At 44.8% G+C, this 18516-nt stretch overlaps 1 protein-coding gene across 1 annotated transcript; it reads left to right on the forward strand.

Moving 5' to 3' along the window:
• Window positions 1–486: 486 nt before the first annotated feature.
• On the forward strand, window positions 487–6493 carry tor2a (torsin family 2, member A). The gene is made up of 5 exons (XM_056377367.1): window positions 487–675; window positions 2292–2557; window positions 2823–2998; window positions 3446–3573; window positions 4214–6493. The coding sequence occupies exons 1-5, from the start codon at window positions 555–557 to the stop codon at window positions 4456–4458; spliced, it is 936 nt and encodes a 311-aa protein (XP_056233342.1). The 5' UTR covers window positions 487–554; the 3' UTR covers window positions 4459–6493.
• Window positions 6494–18516: the final 12023 nt, after the last annotated feature.

Raw genomic sequence — 18516 nt, forward strand, 5'->3', positions numbered from 1 at the left:
ATTTTTGGGGGAAATTTTTCTTAAAAAATAAATGAATAAAATTCCTGCTGTTTTTCAGAATTAATTATTACTTTGTTGAAATTTTAGAGAAAAGTTTTCTTAAAAAAAATTAAAAATAAAAAAAGATTCCTGCTGCTGCTCTGTTTTTCTGAATTAACAACATAATTATCTCAGAGGTTTTCTTTAAAAGAATTTTGTTTGTTAGAATTTTTTTCTCAAGTGAATTCATTACGCTCCAGTAAAACACAATTAATCACTTATCAAAATATTAACGATTTATTTAGCCGTTGAAAAATCAATTAATCAACTAATTTTTTAAGCTTTGGTGTTGTTCCAGCTGTTAACAGCTGTCCTATCTGGACTGTGATCCTCCAACATGTCCTATACGTCACGCCTCACGCCAGACGCCATGCTTTCTAGGAAATGTAGTCCTAACCGTCACCTCGTTACGTGTTTCTGGACTCCCTCATGGAAGTAGAAAAACTACAAACCGGCCGGTCGCCGTTAGGAAGAAGGTCCAGTCGGTTTTTCCTGTCTGCCAGTTGGCAGCCAAAATGTTGGCCGTCCTGTGTGTGCTGCTTTTATCCCTTTATAACCCGGTCTGCGGCGTTTTCCAGAAACTGTACTGCACCATATCAGAGAGCTGTGAGTGTGACTTCAAGCCGAATATCCGAGGTAAGAAGATAAATGTCTGTCGTGGCTAGCTAACATTAACTGACTTCTTGTTAGCCAGCTAGCCGGGCAGGAAAGATAGAAGTATATTTTGCCCAGTAAACGTAAACGTAAACTTATTTCATATGTTTTGTTCGTGTGCAGAAAAGGTTATTTAACTGACATTTTAGTGAACAGTGTTCATGAAGAGTTAGTTAAGACTGTTACTGTTATTGTTAGTCACTGTTTTGCTAGCAGGCCGTTATGCTAGCTAGCAAAACACAGGAACCTGTCGCTGTTTTGCAAGTTACAAGCTCTAAACTGTGGAGGATATTTCCTCATACACAGTTTTTTTTTTGTCAGTGAAATTAAAAAGCCAAGAATCTGCTTTTGCAAAAGTCCAGACAGACAGACTGGAGCCAAGAAACTAAAACCACACGATTTTATCTTATGATCGTGAACGCATCGCAGGCTTGTTTTGATGCTGTCTAATACCAACCTCCTGGACAGGTCTTGCTGGGATTTAGTGCTTTTGACATATGTTATACTATAACATTAAATTTAAATATGATTAACAGGCTGAATGACCAGACAATCCGTCACTTCCACCTCTAAATAATTCTTCTCTGGTGTGATAAATTCACTTAATTTTCATTTTCCATTTCCATTAATTAGGGAATACATGAAACTTATATTTAATCTAATTTTTTGCAGAAGTTTATGTAATATTCCCTGCATGAAATAAAAATAGGTTAATGGATCACACACACTTTTATGGGCAAGATTTGATCATGTTCAGTTCAAGGTATTTTTCATCCAAGTAGCAGGCCTGTTGCTATCCTCCACATAGAAAAAAGAGCAAATTGAATAGAAATAATTTGACATAAACTGAAGGCAGTTTTGTCTGAATAAGATAGGCCAATATGAATATATATAAAAACGCTGATTAATTTATCTTAATTAAACCCTTAGAAAGTACTGGCTCATCCTTTGATTTATCTCAAACAGGTCTAGCACACTTTGGCAGGGAGACTATAAGACAACACAACTTTCTTGAAGCGAACAGTGAACACATCTGCGTCCTTGTTGGGTGCCTCACCTGTGTCATTGGATGTCCTGTATCATGACTGACCTCTGGTGGAGCCTGTTGAGCACCACAATCGTGTTAAATTCCCTTGCATACCTTCATGCTGTGATACCGTGGAAGCCTGATGCATAACATAAATGTTTTTTTGTAAGGGTCCCTTGAATTCAGTCCCTAAAGTTACTTCAACCATCTAGTATCGCACTGAGGCAGACAGACAAAAACAGTGCTCAAAATCCAAAAGGCTAAGATCTGAACTCAGATCAGCATCAGCTCAAACTCAAGTTAAGTTTGAAATATTTGGTGAATTACCACTCTCTTTGGACTTTCAGGTTTAGTCTGAAATCACCAAATTCTTCTAACTTGAGTTCAGTAGTTTGTGGCCTGGGAATCATTTTAGGAACAGCTTTGTTTTGACTGAAGGAATCTGGGGGTAGTGGTTTGTTTTCCTGTGCATAAGGGATTTTGTTTGTCTGCCTTCTTACTTCTTACTAAAATGGGCACAAGCTGTGATACATTATGTTTTTGGTGGTGGTCTTTATTTCCTCATGACCAGACCTGGAGTGGGACCTCTACAAGAATCTCTATGGACAACATCTGGCCCAGGACATCGTGTCAGAGGAGGTGGCAAGGTTCCTTCAGAATAAAAGCCCCGATCGCCCCCTGGTGCTGTCCTTCCATGGCTCCTCGGGGACAGGAAAGACGCTGGTCAGCTCCATGCTGGGAAATCACCTGTACGGCTCAGCCATGAGCAGCCCATACGTCCACCAGTTTGTTCCCACGCTGCACTTCCCCTTACCTCAACGGGTCGACGAGTACAGGGTAAGTCCGGGGTCACTGTGGCACAGTGCCGTTAGGTTTTTATTTAATCACCTCTTGCAGAAGTGAGGAGTAGTTACAGGTTTGTGACAAACAGCTCCATCTGAAATCAGAGATGAAGAACAGGCAGAATGAGTTGGGAGATACTTAAAAGTATGATTCATTCAGATTTATTAAATGTTGAACAGCGCTAACTTGCAGAAACCACATTGGGCAGGATAGAGAAAATAACCTTGTCTGGACTAAAGTTCCCTCGTGTGGTTTGCAGGAGGAGCTGAAGAGCTGGGTGCAGGGGAATCTGACGGAGTGCGCTCGCTCCGTCTTCATCTTTGACGAGATGGAGAAAATGCCTTCGGGCCTCATCGATGTCCTGGAACCTTTCCTGGGTCCTTCCCACGTTGTGTTTCGCACCAACTACCGCAAGGCCATCTACATCTTCATCAGGTACACACGGATACAGATATACACACAAACACTGGGGGGCGTGTCAGCGGGACAGAAACTGTTGTGTAGCTGCAGTTGGAGCCAAAACTTACATTACCATCCATCTTCATCTCTGGAAGACAGAGGAGAGTGTAAATAACAACATGACATGACTGTTACTCCAGAAACTCCAGAAACTTCAGAATTGCTTTATTTTCTCACATATACTTAATTAATATTCTTTAGAGCCAAACAGCATTGTTTTGAACCGATCACTATTTTAGACGATGTTGATGTTGTATCGACTTTTTCTTTGACAGTATTTTTACTGTCCCCGCCATCACCAAACCATTTTCTGACTCTGTGTGTGTGTGTGTGTGTGTGTGTGTGTGTGTGTGTGTGTGTGTGTGTGTGTGTGTGTGTGTGTGTGTGTGTGTGTGTGTGTGTGTGTGTGTGTGTCTCCTGCAGCACCACAGGAGAGGAGGTGATCAACAGACTGGCTCTGGAGAACCGGCAGGCTGGACGCGACAGAGAGGAGATCAAGTTGTCCGACCTGCAGGACGCCGTTGCACAGACGGCTTACAGCAACGACACAAGTGAGTCACTCAGTGTGCGCACAGCTCGCTCTTCTTCCTCCTACATTTGCAAAAGCTATTTGAATAAATTGGTGTATTTATGACGAATTCATTACAGGTAAAAACTAATATGGGCCATGACTTTATGAGAATTATCTAAGTGATTTCTGTATCAGGATTGTCCTTTTTAGAGCTCTGTTATTTACATGTGTTTTATATTATATTTATTTAATATTTTAATCTGAAGTATGAAACATTTGCTGCTTTTCTTCGTCTTGTGTAATTATGAACTCAATAGCTTTAAATTCTGGAGCGAACAAAATAAACAGCTTGAACTAGAACAGGTGTGAAAGGGTTCAGGTTAATAATACTAAATGTAATGAGTTTATATTGAATTAAAAACAAAGATAGAACAGAACATTCACATCCATATTCAGTACTGAGTATCCCATGATGTCCGGAGCTGACTCCTCCTCAGTCTCCTGCAGCCGTGCAGCAACGAGCTAAACGTTGGCCACAGATGAAACAGCGACTTGTCTTTGTTCAGTGGATCAAACACGTTAATTAGTGCGTGTACTGCTGCAGACGGGCTCGCTCACTGATACGTTATTGTTAGATGAAGGACTGAAGTGAGTCTCTCTCTCTCTCTCTCTCTCTCCAGGCGGCTTCTTCCAGTCCAGCGTCATCCAGCAGAAGCTCGTCACCCGCTTCGTTCCCTTCCTGCCGCTGAGCCGGCGCCACGTCGAGCGCTGCGTCCTCTCGCAGCTCTGCCAGCAGGGCAGCTGCGGCCGCACCGACGTGGTGGACGCTGTAGGGGGCGACATGATCTACACTCCCGTCCAGGGACAGTACTTCTCCACCACCGGCTGCAAAGCGGTCCCTGCCAAAATCAACTTCTTCCTGTGAGCTGAGGAGCTGGTTTTTCAAAGGACTGAAAGGGAAACTCTTGCTTGAGGTGAGTCGGTGAAAAGAATCAGAGTCGTGGAGGAGATTCAGAGTTAAGGATGCCTCCTGTGCCCGGAATCAAAGGGAATCGAACTCATAAGCCTCTGGATTCGAAGCAGTTCTGAGCTGCCAGTGCTGAGTTTACCTGAGGAAGCTTTAATCAGTCAGTCCACGTCCGTCTGTGAGCTCAGGAGAGTCTCTTCCCTGACTCTGGTCAGTGTCCCGCCACGCTCTACCTCAAACACAACTCCACCTTTCATTCATGAACTCGAAGTTGGTACAGCGTGGTGTCAGAGTCCAGCTGCAGGTCATTACTTGATTTTTTTTTTTAGCTTAAACTTCATTATTTATCCAGTCTTAATTTATCTTCTCAACATCACCCTCCTTTCACATTCACTCAGCCACTGCAGGAAACCTCTGGAAGGTTCTAGCACGAGGTTCGGTGCCTTGCTCATGCGTTAGCTGAAAGCTAACGGCGGTAGGAAGGAGCTCGGTCTCTTTTCTCACTGATGCAGATTTTCTGCTTCGTATTGATAAATGTCGCAGAGTCTCACTGAAAGAGGTCGGAGATTCTAATGTTTTTAATGTCTGAATGTTTTAACATTCGAGAAACATTTCTTTGCCAAGAGATCCTCGGACTTCACAACAGTTTTGCTCATGTCAGGTAAAAACCTTGTATCTGTAGTAGAGAGTAGCTGCGTTCACAGATCCGAACCGTGAACACGGGTCCATCTGAACGTGTTTCATCTACCGCCCGTCGTGCCCCACAAGAAACGAGATGATCTATCTCTGAGTGCTGGCATTTGGTTTGTCCGTTCAAAAACCTTGTATCTCCAAAATGTCAACTTCATCTACAGAGCGTTGGAAAGTGAACTCACGAAGTCACTCAACTTGGAAATGTTAAAAAAAAAACAAAAACACAACACTACAGTGGTTTCACATTCACACTCAGATGAAGAAATTCAACCACCAACATAAGTCCTTTTTAAATAAGAACTCAAATAGTGAAACATCAGATCCTGCAGTAAATACAACGTCTGACTTCACTCAGTGGCTTTTAGTTTTAAATGGAGGGCTGCACAATTAATCCAAATATAATCAAAATCCCAACGTGGCCAAGTGCAATAAACAAATCACATGAGCTGCAGTTTATTTTGTAAAAGGTAAAATGAGTCACAACATTGCTGTGCGTCGTTAGCACCACAAGCGTTGTGTTGCTATGGAGACGCCCGGACCTACACATCATATTCTCCAGACGGAAACACGTTCGTCCACAAAAATCACATCATCATTTTTAAATGTTATTTCGGTGAAAATGAAATGCAACTGAAATCTGCCAGAATAATCGCAGTATGATTTCTTTTGTTTTTGCGTATGGTGCAGCCCTATTTTAACCTTCATAATAACATTCACCCAGTGTGTGTTGAGAACATCCACTGTCTGTCTACAAGTGTACTGTCTCTGCTGCTCTCCGACCTGCAGACCGACCGGGTTGTACATGACCACTTCTGCCATGAGGTGGCAGTAAAGACTTCATTTTACCAATTGTGGAAGAGGTGAAGCAGAGTTCACCTGCAGCTCAGTGCTTTTTATTATTTTATTTAGTTGCTTTACCGTAAAATGTTTTGTAACAGGCAACAGCCACGTGTGTTAAAACACAAAGTGCACTTTATGTTTCTGGAGGATGAAATGGACCTGAGGGATTGTTGAGAGAAACAGTGTGTGATGAGGAGTCAGGATGCAGCTGCCAAAAGACGTGCTTTTATTATCAAGTTATGACAAATTAATTAATGTTATTATTTATTGACGGCTGCATGAAGAAACGCAGCAGAGTCGGTGTGTGAGGATGAATCAGGCATCTTCCTGTGTCTTTTCACCATTTTGCTGTTTCAGCCACTAAAGTGTCGGAGAATCTTTCATATGCTTCCTCTGAGGAAAATTTAACTCCTGGTACTACAGTGAAAAGTACAAATAAATTTGTAATAAATAAAACAAACTGCTGTTCTGTGCTTTTTTTTTTTGAGAAATGTCTGTTACCAACTGTAAGATATTTGTCTTCAGAGACTGTTAGTGAGAGACGTTTGCTTCTCAGAGGTGTCGTCCTCTCCTTAACAAACAGACCAGGGGATTAAAACCAGTAGAAACTCAGAATAAAGCAGTTTCATGTTAAAAATCAGTGATTGACTGATGCAGCAGATACAGGACGTCTCCAGCAGCTGGGAGCTGAGCCGATAACTTCAGATCCAAACGTCCGACGACTAAAATCTTCATCTGGTTCAAATATAGAGCTGAAAATGACCAAGGTGTAAAAAGTGTATCTTATAACTGTGACCTAAATGTAAATACACAACTCGCAAACATGGGTGTAGTTGTTTTTAGACATTTTAATGAGGAAATATTATAACTTTATTAGGTAACTTTTACAAATAACAGTATTTCTATACTGTGGTGTTAGAGCTTTTACTAATATGGAAAGATATACGTTTATATTTAATAATACTTTGGATCAAGTAAAGGAAAAAGCTACGTTTATTCTGTTTCCTGGATTCTTTGCCTCTGAAGAATCTTTAAAACGTGAAGTAAAAGATTGTCTCAGATTTATGATTGTGTGTCTTTCCTCTCCTTTTTTGTATTTTCATAATCTTGTTCTGATCAAAGCAGATCCTGTCGTCAGTATCCAGCATTTCGAAACGGTCTACAGGCCTGTCTTAGTATTTTAATGAGGCATTAAAAGTGCCTGGTGTCGCTCATCGAGCTGCACTGGCTGCCTGAATCAAATTCAAGTCACTATTTCTTGCCTTCAGAGAGACTTCGTCTACTTGAACTCAATCATTCAGCCTTATGCTCGTTCTCATCCCTGGGTTCTGCTCTGTGGTTCCCTGATGGTGGAACAAGCTACTGAAGTCTCTCAGAGCAGGAACGTTCCTCTCTATCTTCAAGAAGACTCGTCTCTTCTGAGATCACTAACTTCCTCTTCCTGTGCACTTCTTTACCTGATCTCCCTCCGAGATCTGAGGTCTCCTCCTGGACTGAAGCTTTAGCCTCCTCTCTTATTCATGAGTCGCTTTGGATAAAAGCATCTGCCAAATTAAACTAAACGTGATATTGACATATGTTGTTTTTGTGCCGCTGTCGCTTCGCTGCTGTTTGTCACCTCTGGAGCTCTGAACAGGAAGCAGAGGAGATGTGGGCGCTCTCTGACAGAGACATAGCTCCACTATCTCCAACAGGAAATTAATAGTTTCTCCATCGGATATGAACAGATGTCAGAGGTCTTTAGTATTCTGTGTGTGTGTGTGTGTGTGTGTGTGTGTGTGTGTGTGTGTGTGTGTGTGTGTGTGTGTGTGTGTGTGTGTGTGTGTGTGTGTGTGTGTGTGTGGCTCTATAGTCCATTAGACGTGTAAGAACACTGTTGGTTGTGAGGACGTTTGTCTCGTTCCAACAGCAGCAGTTATTCCATAAAGCGAAACTAGCTGTGTTTCTAATTTACTGACGCACGGTGATCAGCTGTTATTGATGACTGATCTGTTTGATTTATACGTATAAGGAAGTAAATAAATGTTCTCAGATGATCTGGATGAAAATGTAAAAAAGAACATAAATAAAAAGCATTTTTGTACAATATTCAATTCATTGACATTTTGGGAAATGCTACAGCCAGCAGCTGGTTAGCTTAGCTTAGCTTAGCATAAAGACTTGAAACAGGGGTTTCTTCTTGTAGTTGTGATTTAAATGTCTCAAAAATTATTGGCTGGTTTGCTGTGAAATTTACTACACGTTAATCTATAGGAGTTTTGTACAGTGGCATCGTCAGGTCAAAATTTCTATTTGTCTAATACTTCGTTTTTTTTTAGCTGAGCTGACATCACTTCAGTACATAAATTCAGAAGCTTGTTGTTGTTGTTATTGTTAGCAACACCAGTTGATTAGAACACATTAAGGGGTGTTTATATGCATTAATGCAGGGCGGCCATCTTGGATTCTGAGGTCAGGGTTGATAAGGTTCTTTCGACTTTCTGAGATGAAAATCCGACTTCACAGGGCGTTCAAGTCAAAATGTTCGACTGGGAACTTGGAAATTCTGATTTCCCAGTTCAAATGGATCATTTTGGTTCATTAGCACAAGAAGAGCAGGAAGCATGGCTTTAGACTCTTGTTACGCTAATGCTAATCAGCTAATTGGCTAGGAACAGCTATGAATGACGTCACACCCGAGTTGACCGCATTTAAGTTCAAAAAGGTGGAAGCTAGTTATTGTTGTTGCTTGCTTGTTGTTATTGTTAAAGCAGTACATGGTATATATACACGTAAAAACAGAAGTTGGCCAGTACTGTGATTAATGAGATAAATCCAGGGCAGCCATCTTGGATTTTGAGGTCAGGGTTTCTGAGGTTCTTCTGACTTTCTCAACCGGAAATCCGACTTCCAGTTGATGTACATATTAGCACATTAGCGCAGCCTCACTTCATTACACTGAGTTACGATACATTATGTAATTTTTTTTTTTTAAACTTCATTCACTGAGGAACAATGAGATGTGGTTGAAAGCTCTGGAAGAAGCTAGTAAAGGGGAAACTTAAGTCAAAGATAAAGTCTTTCCGTAAAGAAAACCTTTTGGACCCGGGACAGAAACTTCAGCAGCGAGTTCGCCTCAGTTTTCTGACGTCCAGATGTCGTCTCGTCTCGTCACCTGCTGGAGGTGAACGACCCTCGAGCGCCACGGCCATCGTCTCCCCGTGTCGATTTCCCGCCCTGCCGACAACGTTTTGGAAACATCCTCTTGTACTTAAATGGCGCCCCGTCGCCTCCTATATATGCCACATCTCGCCACGATCCTGCCATGATGACTTCATCAACCCCACCCCACCCACACCCGCCCTCCGCCACCACGCAGGCGGTGTGAGGAAGAGGAGGGGTTCGAAGGTCAGATTAGAGGAGGCCTCTTCACCCCAGCTGCTGTATCGCCATCTCCGTCCTTCTGTCTGGACAATGACACACACACACACACACACACACACCACACACACACACACACACGTACATATATAATAATGCCAGGATGACCACAGCACACACACACACACACACACACACACACACACACACACACCTACCTCTTTTGACCTCTGAGCCTGTTTTCACACGCTCCCTGCATGAGAGACAGAGAGAGAGAGGGAGAGAGGGAGAGGGAGAGAGAGAGAGAGAGGGAGAGAGGGAGAGGGAGAGAGAGAGAGAGAGAGAGAGAGAGAGGGAGAGAGGGAGAGGGAGAGAGAGAGGGAAAGAGAGAGAGCGAGAGGAAGGGAGAGAGAGAGAGGGAGAGCAAGAGGGAGGGAGAGAGAGGTCTGGCCATTTTTTTCATATTTTCAGCTTTCACCTTATTTTTATTTCCCTTCTTCCTTCTCTCCTCCTCCTCCTCCTCTCTCCTCTCTCCTCTCTCCTCCTCTCCTCCTCTCTCCTCTCTCCCCCTCTCTCCTCCTCTCCTCCTCCTCCTCCTCCTCCTCCTCTCTCCCCCTCTCTCCTCCCCTTCTCTCCTCCTCTTCTCTCCTCTCCTCCCCCTCTCTCCTCCTCCTCTCCTCCTCCCTCCTAGAGAAGAAAAGAGCCCTCTCTCCTCTCTCCTCCTCCTCTCCTCCTCTCTCTCCTCTCCTCCTCCTCCTCCTCCTCTCCTCCCCTTCTCTCCTCTCTCTCCTCTCCTCCTCTCCTCCTCTCTCCTCCCCCTCTCTCTCTCCTCCTCTCTCTCTCCTCCTTCTCTCCTCCTCTCTCTCCCCCTCTCTCCTCTCCTCCTCTCCTCCCCTTCTCTCCTCCTCTTCTCTCCTCCCCCTCTCTCCTCTCTCCCCCTCTCTCTCTCTCCCCTTCTCTCCTCCTCTCTCTCCCCCTCTCTCCTCCTTCTCTCCTCTCCTCCCCCTCTCTCCCCCTCTCTCCTCCTTCTCTCCCCCTCTCTCCTCTCTCCTCCTCTCCTCCTCTCCTCTCTCCTCTCTCTCCTCTCCTCCTCCCCCTCTCTCCCCCTCTCTCCTCCTTCTCTCCCCCTCTCTCCTCTCTCCTCCTCCTCTCCTCCCCCTCTCTCCCCCTCTCTCCTCCCCTCGGCTCCTCCATCACAAATCGGGTGTAAAAAGCCACTTTCACCTCCTACTTTTCCTGCTTTACGTCCTCACCCCTTCTCCCGGCCCTCCCTTCTTCCTCCCCTCCAACAGGGGGGGGGGGGCAACAATGGGACGCTGCCCCCCCCCCCATCTCTCCCCACCCACCTCCACATCTGTGAGTGCCCCTCTGTCTCCTCATTCTTCTCCCTAACCGCTCCATTATTGGGCGTCTTTCACTTGTAAATGTGGCCAGCGATACTTCTGATGGGTCTTTTATGCACGCGGCCGGGGTCAGGAGAAAGGTAGGGGCAGGGGAGGAGGGGGAGTGGATACAATGAGGGGGTGGGTCAGGGTTGAGGGTGGCGGGAGGGGATGTTGGGGGGGGGGGGGGGGGGTTAGTTTAAGGAGTCTTGTGCTGTTTTTTCTTGCAGGCCAGAGTGTGAGGGGACAATTGTGACAAAGAGTTAAATCCTTTTTTGTGTGTGCAGTCATTTGGGACGGTTGGGACGGGCCCAGCTCTCGCTTCGAATTCCTGCAGCTGGCCGTCCCCCTGGTAGGACGGCGAGGAGCGGGACGGGACGGGCCTGAGCTGCAGCGACGCCCCGGAGTGAAACCTCAACAGTCAGAGGGAGCTCACGCAGCCCGGGAGGAGCTGCTTCTCTAATTCATGTCTGCAGAGGCCCCTTAGCTTAGCATAGCATAGCATAGCATACCAGAGCATATCACAATCCATAGCAAGCAGCACCGAGGCGCTGATACAACAGGTGCTCCAGCAATAGGTTCATGGCTTTTTGTGTTTTATGAATCTACAGTCACACCAACGACGCAGCAACATGACACCGTTAAATACTTGCAGTCCTGACGTCTCAGCCACAGAAGAGGAAGTATTCATCGTGCTCACGGCTCCTGTCCGCACAGTGTATACAGTCTATATAGTTATCGTATACATACACACAGTGGAGCTCGTTTTAACCGCTTTATATAAAGCTGAGCAGTTTAGTTTATAATAATGAGACATGTTTTAGAAGTTGATCATATATTTTAGTGAATGAAACTCCCCGTGCACAGAAGATATGAGCAGCGAGGGACTGCTGGAGTGTAAATCACACTGAGATGACGTCACTCTGATGTTTACTGACAGCGACGCTACTTCTCGCTGAGCGGTGGATAGGTCTGAAATCTACTTGAGTTGATCATATATTTAGTTTGTAACTTGTAAAGCTGTTGGTTAAATATGGTGGAGCAGAAGAAGCAGAAAATGGAAATACTTATTTACGTAATATTAAATCTGCTTGTAGCTCGTATCGCTGTGAGGTTGTTTTCGGGTCCAGCAGTCGTTTACGATTCCTCCTCCCGTCCACAAAGAACAGAGACTTTTAGAAACGCTGCTGGACCCGGTTTAGTTTGAAAACTCTGGGGTTGCGTTGTCATCTGAACGGGCGAAAACAGAGACACACAAACACTCACAGTCGCTTCCTGATTGGCTCTCATCAGCCTCGGCTACAAGTGGTGAGAGCAACGCCACGTATCCATTTGCAACCAATCCACTGCAGAGTAAACGATCTGCTTCCTGTTTACAACCGCTCGCACATGCTCAATGCACGTGACTGCTGAGGTGTGTGTGTGTGTGTGTGTGTGTGTGTGTGTGTGTGTGTTTTCAGGTGTTAGTGTGGACGGTGACAGTGGACAGTTTGACACAGACTCCTGGGAGCATGAACGGCGTCTACAGACTGACGTGCAGCTGGTGAGGAAATCCTCTCTTTTATAAACACTCTGCAAAATGGTTTCACCAAATATATTAGAGAAAAGGACGATAATCGTCCTGCGTCCCACAAGCCCGTGATCAAACAAGAACGTCAATACTGGAATCGTCCAATGGGATTGTAATTCCTTGGACGACCGGGCTGCTGCTCCGTGTGCGTTGAGGTCGAGGCTCCAGAAACAGTTTGTCGAGACTCGGAAAAGATTGTGTCCGTTTGGTTTAATATTGACGAAGTCGACACGTCCCGGCAGGAAATCCCCCTTTTCTTCCAGTAGAAAGCTCAACCAAGTGTTTTGAGTTGCCTCAACAGAACCAAACGGCGAGCAGTGGATTCAAAGGTGTGACTTCAGGGCAGAGAGGTTAAAAACAAGGTGAGAGGCTGAGGGGCGGGGCAACGAGGGGCAGGGGCGCTGACAGGTGGTTAAATCAGGTGGCGAGGACACCTGCTGAAGGGCGAGGGGAGGAAGAGCAACGCAGACGACTGAAGGGAAACAACGTCGACTGAAACATTCAACTAGAAAATGTTTCTTTATCATTATTGTTATTATTATTAAATACGTATTTAATAAACTTGACTGTTTATAAATGATCAGCTCGAAGACTCGACAAATTTGAAATCTAAAATGACAACCTGTGTGTGTGTGTGTGTGTGTGTGTGTGTGTGTGTGTGTGTGTGTGTTACTTTATGTTTGCTGTTCATGTTGTCTCTGAGCTGCCTCCATAGTGTCATGGCCTGACCAGTGTTCTGTGGGATTATCTGTTATTTTAGCTTCTGTTCTGACCTCTGCCACACACACACACACACACACACACACACACACACACACACACACACACACACACACACACACAGTGGAGGGGTGGTCTCAGTGGCAATCGAGTCTCCAGGACAACAGGTGAACAAAGGGGACACGGCGGGGGGAATGTGAGGCGAGGAGGGAGGTTGCGTTGGGAGGGGGGTGGTGAAGGGTGACTCCTGGAGGGGGCTGATGGGAGATGAGGTGGTGGTAGGGGGGTCGGGGACAGGTTGACCTTGGCCTCTGTGCGGTGGTCAGATGGGGTGCGAAGGCCACCGGCCGTGAAGGAGGAGGAGGAAGAGCAGGGGAAGATGAAGGCGGTGACGCCTCTCACTCTCTTTAAACGTGGAGTGATTAATGACAAAACACACACACACACACACACACACACACACACACACAGAGAGAGAGCACCCCAGCTGACCCCTGTGAGCCCGCTGCTCAAACAGCGGCCCGGGTCTTTGGCGTGGTCACTTCTCTTCTGATTGATGAGCGGTTCCTTTCCCACCACATATTATGGTAATAGACTGAAAGAGACGCGGAGCTGCAGCTCCTGCAACCTCAGCTTTTACTTTTCACACAGTCGTGCAGGTTTTTCTCCTGGTTCGTCAACAACATGCAGGAGTTTCTTCTCAGATGTTTTTAAAAGGTGATTTATCACCAGATCTGTGTCAGGATTTAAAAGTCCAAGTTCCTCTCCTGCGTAATTTGATCCACTGATTTATTTAGATGTTTAGAATTTAGATGTCTGTCAATAAAACACTTTCACTGTGTTGTGACTGAAGTCTTCGTCCGTTTCTCCACCGTGGCTTTAATTGACGGGACGTACGTTGAACGCACCTTCACCTGCCACCCGGACCTGTCACGTCCCTCAGCAGAACTTCTGAACCTTCTTCTGAAACCTGCCGTGTTAACTTCTGTTTGTTTTGTCTTTTGGGTGAATTCAACAGCTACAAGAACATTTTTACCTGAAAAGTGAAACAGAGGAAAAAGGGAAAATCTGATTTGGAAAGAAAGCGGCTTCGTGGATCCGGACCCTGGTTCTCCTGCACGTGGCTGCTCAGGTGTGTGTGTGTTTTCAGGTGTGACAGTCTGGACGGAGAATGTTTTGAGATGAAAACACAGCAGTGTGGACGTAGTCTTTCCTTTAGAGATCAACACCTGATCACTGATTCCTCGTGTGGTTTAACTGCTGACCTCAGTTCAGCTTGTCGTCTGTGAGTGTGAATGTTGTTAAAGCAGCAGCTCAAAGACTTTTCTCTCTACACTGTAAAAAATAGACATTAATATATTAAAGCGTCTCTGCTCCACGCCACATTCATCGTCGACGGCAACAGAGACAAGTTAGAACCCAACATGTCCTCCACCGCGGTCAGGCAGTAAGTGTTGCTTAAAATAAAGAAGGCAGATGATTGGCCAGGAGGAGGCGGTGATGTCAGAGCGCCCCCGCTAAACCACAGCTGTGTGTCTGCAGCTGGGGCTGAACAGTGGTGCAGTGTGGTGGTGGTGGTGGTGGGGAGGGGGACGACCAGCTGCTGTTTGGTACCAATAGAGGGGATGAAGGTGGTGATGGCGGCTTGGTCAGAGACGGGTGCAGACGTCCCGGGCGTCTCTCTGGGAGGAACAAATGGCGGCTCAAAAAGAGCATGTGACCTCCCGCTCACACACGTTTCACTCATGTATGTATTTTAATATCACGTGTGTGTGTGCGTGTGTGTGCGTGTGTGTGCGTGTGTGTGCGTGTGTGTGTGTGTGTGTGTGTGTGTGTGTTGGAGCTGTGAAGGAGCCATTTGTCAGATGTGGCGTGTTGAGGGCCAAACATGGCCGCCGGCCGCCGTCTCTGCTGCAGAAGTCTGTGGCTGGCGAACAGAGCGGTGGTGACATTTTGCAGGAGGTGATGGGTCGTGATGATGATGTTATTTCGGGGTGTGTGTGTGTGTGGGTGGGGGAATGAGAGGAGGAGGGTGGGGGTGGGGGTGGGGGTGCTACATCATATGGACATCTGCAGTCCCTCTCACACCCCCAACCCCAAAACATTAACCCGTTTCATCCTCGCTACTAGTGGCTGATTCGCCTCCAGTCGTACCCGTAGCACCCGACATTGCAGACTCTGGATGTTGCATATATATATACACACATGCACACGTACACACACATGCACATACAAAATGGCTTCTCTGCTTGTTACTAAAACAGACGTCACGTGTCTCCGTGGAGTCACAGAGTTCGTCTCCAGCGACGGACCTTCACTGTTCCTGCATGTTGCTCAGATGCCGATGAGATGCTGCTGTTGCTGGAGTGTGTGTGTGTGTGTGTGTGTGTGTGTGTGTGTGTGTGTGATGGGAAGAAGGGGAGGGAGGGATGCTGGGAAGGAGGTCGTGATGTGACGTCACCCCTGTGATGCTCCCATACCTCCTCCTCCTCCTCCTCCTCCTCCTCCTCCTCCTCCCACATCCGGTCCCCTCCCTTCAGCTCCATCCTCCTGTGTGTGTGTGTGTGTGTGTGTGTGTGTCACAGTGATGACACAGCCTGGGTCATGTGACTGTGGAGGTGGTGGTGTTGTTGTTGAAGAGGCGGAGGAGGAAGAGGAGGCGGGGGGCATGAAGGAGGAAGTGGGTGACCCGGAGCAGAACGCAGCGGGGCGACAGCTGCTCAACGGCGTCCAACATGGAGGCCGAACCCGGAAGAGGAAACGATTTTGAATGTTTTAATGCTGCGCCAACATTTATCTTCAGCCCCCCCCCCGACAACAGACACCTCTGACCTCACGCAGATGAATCTGAATCTCTTCTGGGAACATTTCAGGGAACCATTAACTTTCATCTTTAGCTCGTTTCCCCCTGAGCATTTTACACGCAGGCGGCACAGACTTTGTAAAGTCCTGAATCAGAGTGAAAATCGACCACATGAAAACAGAAGAGAGGCCGTGACAGATTTCATAACGTACACAAAGCCACACGTCTGAGCCGCGAAGGCCGGAGTCACGGCAGCGATCAGTCCATACTTCATCAGCAGATGCCGGCGAGGTTAAATGGCCGTAATGATCCGTCTAGTCATTACACTGCCCTCCTAATTGTTTCCTCAAGATATCTTTGTCATCAATATCACTGTCGATACTGATCAATTACTCGTTGAGGCGCGCTCGGCTGCAAAGTGCACCTGAAGAAACCCTCGCTGCCAGAGTCGAGCTCCGGCTGCTACAGAGCGGCACCACGAGGAGTTTGGACCAATTCATTTCAAATTAAGGGAAATAAACAGAGACTTTGATTCTGCGTCTGCTGAAGTCAACACATCTGTTTTAACTCTTTCACTCTTTTATCACAGAGAAGATCAGACATGTTCAAAACATCTGGGTTTCAGTTCCTTTAAAGTCTTTTTTGGGGTTTTATTTTTAAATATTTAAAACTTTAGTGACACAAACTGTTAAAAATGAAAGAACATGCGATGACACAGTGAGTCTGAACCCAAAGGTCAGGACACGACGAGGTGTCAGGATGATTCACAGATACAATATATTTATATTACATCAATTTTGTCTATTTTTTTTTTGTTCTTTCAATTCAATTCTTGCAATTTTCTAGTAAATTGTTGAATAATTTTAATTTTAATTTTAATTTGAATAAATAACAACGGCTGATGAGATACTGCAATTAGTTTCACAAGCAAAATAAATCAAACTAAAATAAAATAGTAAAGGTAGAAAATGCAATTTGATCAGATGTATTGAACCTGAATCAAAAGGGAAGAATTCAACACTTTTTTGTTGTTTTTGATTTAGACTTTTGGACCCACAGAGAGAGGTTGGTATCACACCTTCATATTTCCCACATTTTAACTTGAATGTGTTTGTAGCACCAACTTTTCCAAACCGTCAGGAACCGAGAGAATCTTGTTTCTTTCCTCTTCGATCGATTTCAGACTCTATTTTATTTAAGTAAAGTTCTCGTAGCTGTTGAGAAAATATTTAACATTTAAACTTTGTCATCTTTCGCCAAATGAAAAACGGCTTTGATGAAAACATGTTTATATATATTTATCTATATTATATGTTTATATTTGATTTGAGTGATACAAAGGACATGAGAAGTTTATGCTCTCAGTTCTGACTCTCTGATCCAGTCATTATGAGGCGTTCAGTGACACTTGGTCAACAGACAACCGGTGCGTTTTCCTCCCCAACTTGGGTGGTTGGTGCATGGACTGAACACACACACCTCCCCGAGTTTTAATCCACTGTTCTGAGGCTGAGCTCCTTCCCACAGCTGCCCGGCTCCTCGGGCAACACGCTGAGAGCGGATTACAGCAGCAAATTAGTCTGAGGAGACCCGACGCATCCAAGCCGAGGTGATGCTGTGGTGTGAAAATCAAACAGACCCCAGTCCCAAAACCCAAGGAGGCCAAAGTCAAACGGAGGGTTTGGTTTGCCCTGCTGCTGACACCTTTTCAGATTCCTGTCCCAGCTTTCACATGGAGGCAGGAGAGTTTACTGTCGCTCTGTAACAATTTATAAAAAACTAAAATATACAAAACAAATACAATATCCTTGGAAAATAGTTTCACACCTGAACTAAACAAAAATAATGAATCCCATTTGACAAAAATGCATTTAAATGTGGCACAAAACTGAAGTTTTTAAACTCTTTTTTGACAAAATAGTGACATTAATTGTTTGAATATAATTTCTTTTTACAATTTCCCTCAAATTTTGTGTATTTTTCGACTGAAATTCAATTTTCCCTCAAAACGGAAAAATTCTTCGACCAAAAATTCAGCTTTTCCAGACAAAATCAAAATTAAAAACAAAAATACACCCAAAAATGTGCATCATTATTTCCAATGAATAATGTCATGATAATGGAAATCCAACTTTCAGTAAATTAAACAGGATGGGGCCTGTTGCAACACAAAAAGAAGAAACATTTAATTTTTCTTTTCTAAAAAATCTTTCATCTTTCATCCTAAACTTTAAAACTTTTTACAGATGATTAATGTAAATAAAGGGAATTTGGATGATTTATGGGATAAAATAAAATACACCAAAAAAAAAACAGGAAATATGAACAGAAGACAAAAAAAAAACATGAAACAAAATGATCTGATGCTTCCAATGATCATTAATTCTTTATTATTCACCAACAGTAGAATCAGTACAAACGAATTCCGTCTTTATTGGCTTGTAATGGCATCCTTTATCAAAAGGATAAAGGGCTTGGAAAAGGTCACGGTTTGTTAAACAAAATTAAAATGATACATTCCTGAAGAATTATGCAAATTATAATCCCCAAAACGCCAACAAAAGGCGGCAACAAAAGCTCACCAGTGGAGCGACAATAAACCTTCCCTGCGAGGTTTTCAGCAGGAAAAAGTAAGTAAAATAAAAGAG

Source organism: Seriola aureovittata, chromosome 5, assembly GCF_021018895.1.
Source record: "Seriola aureovittata isolate HTS-2021-v1 ecotype China chromosome 5, ASM2101889v1, whole genome shotgun sequence".
Taxonomy (NCBI): domain Eukaryota; kingdom Metazoa; phylum Chordata; class Actinopteri; order Carangiformes; family Carangidae; genus Seriola; species Seriola aureovittata.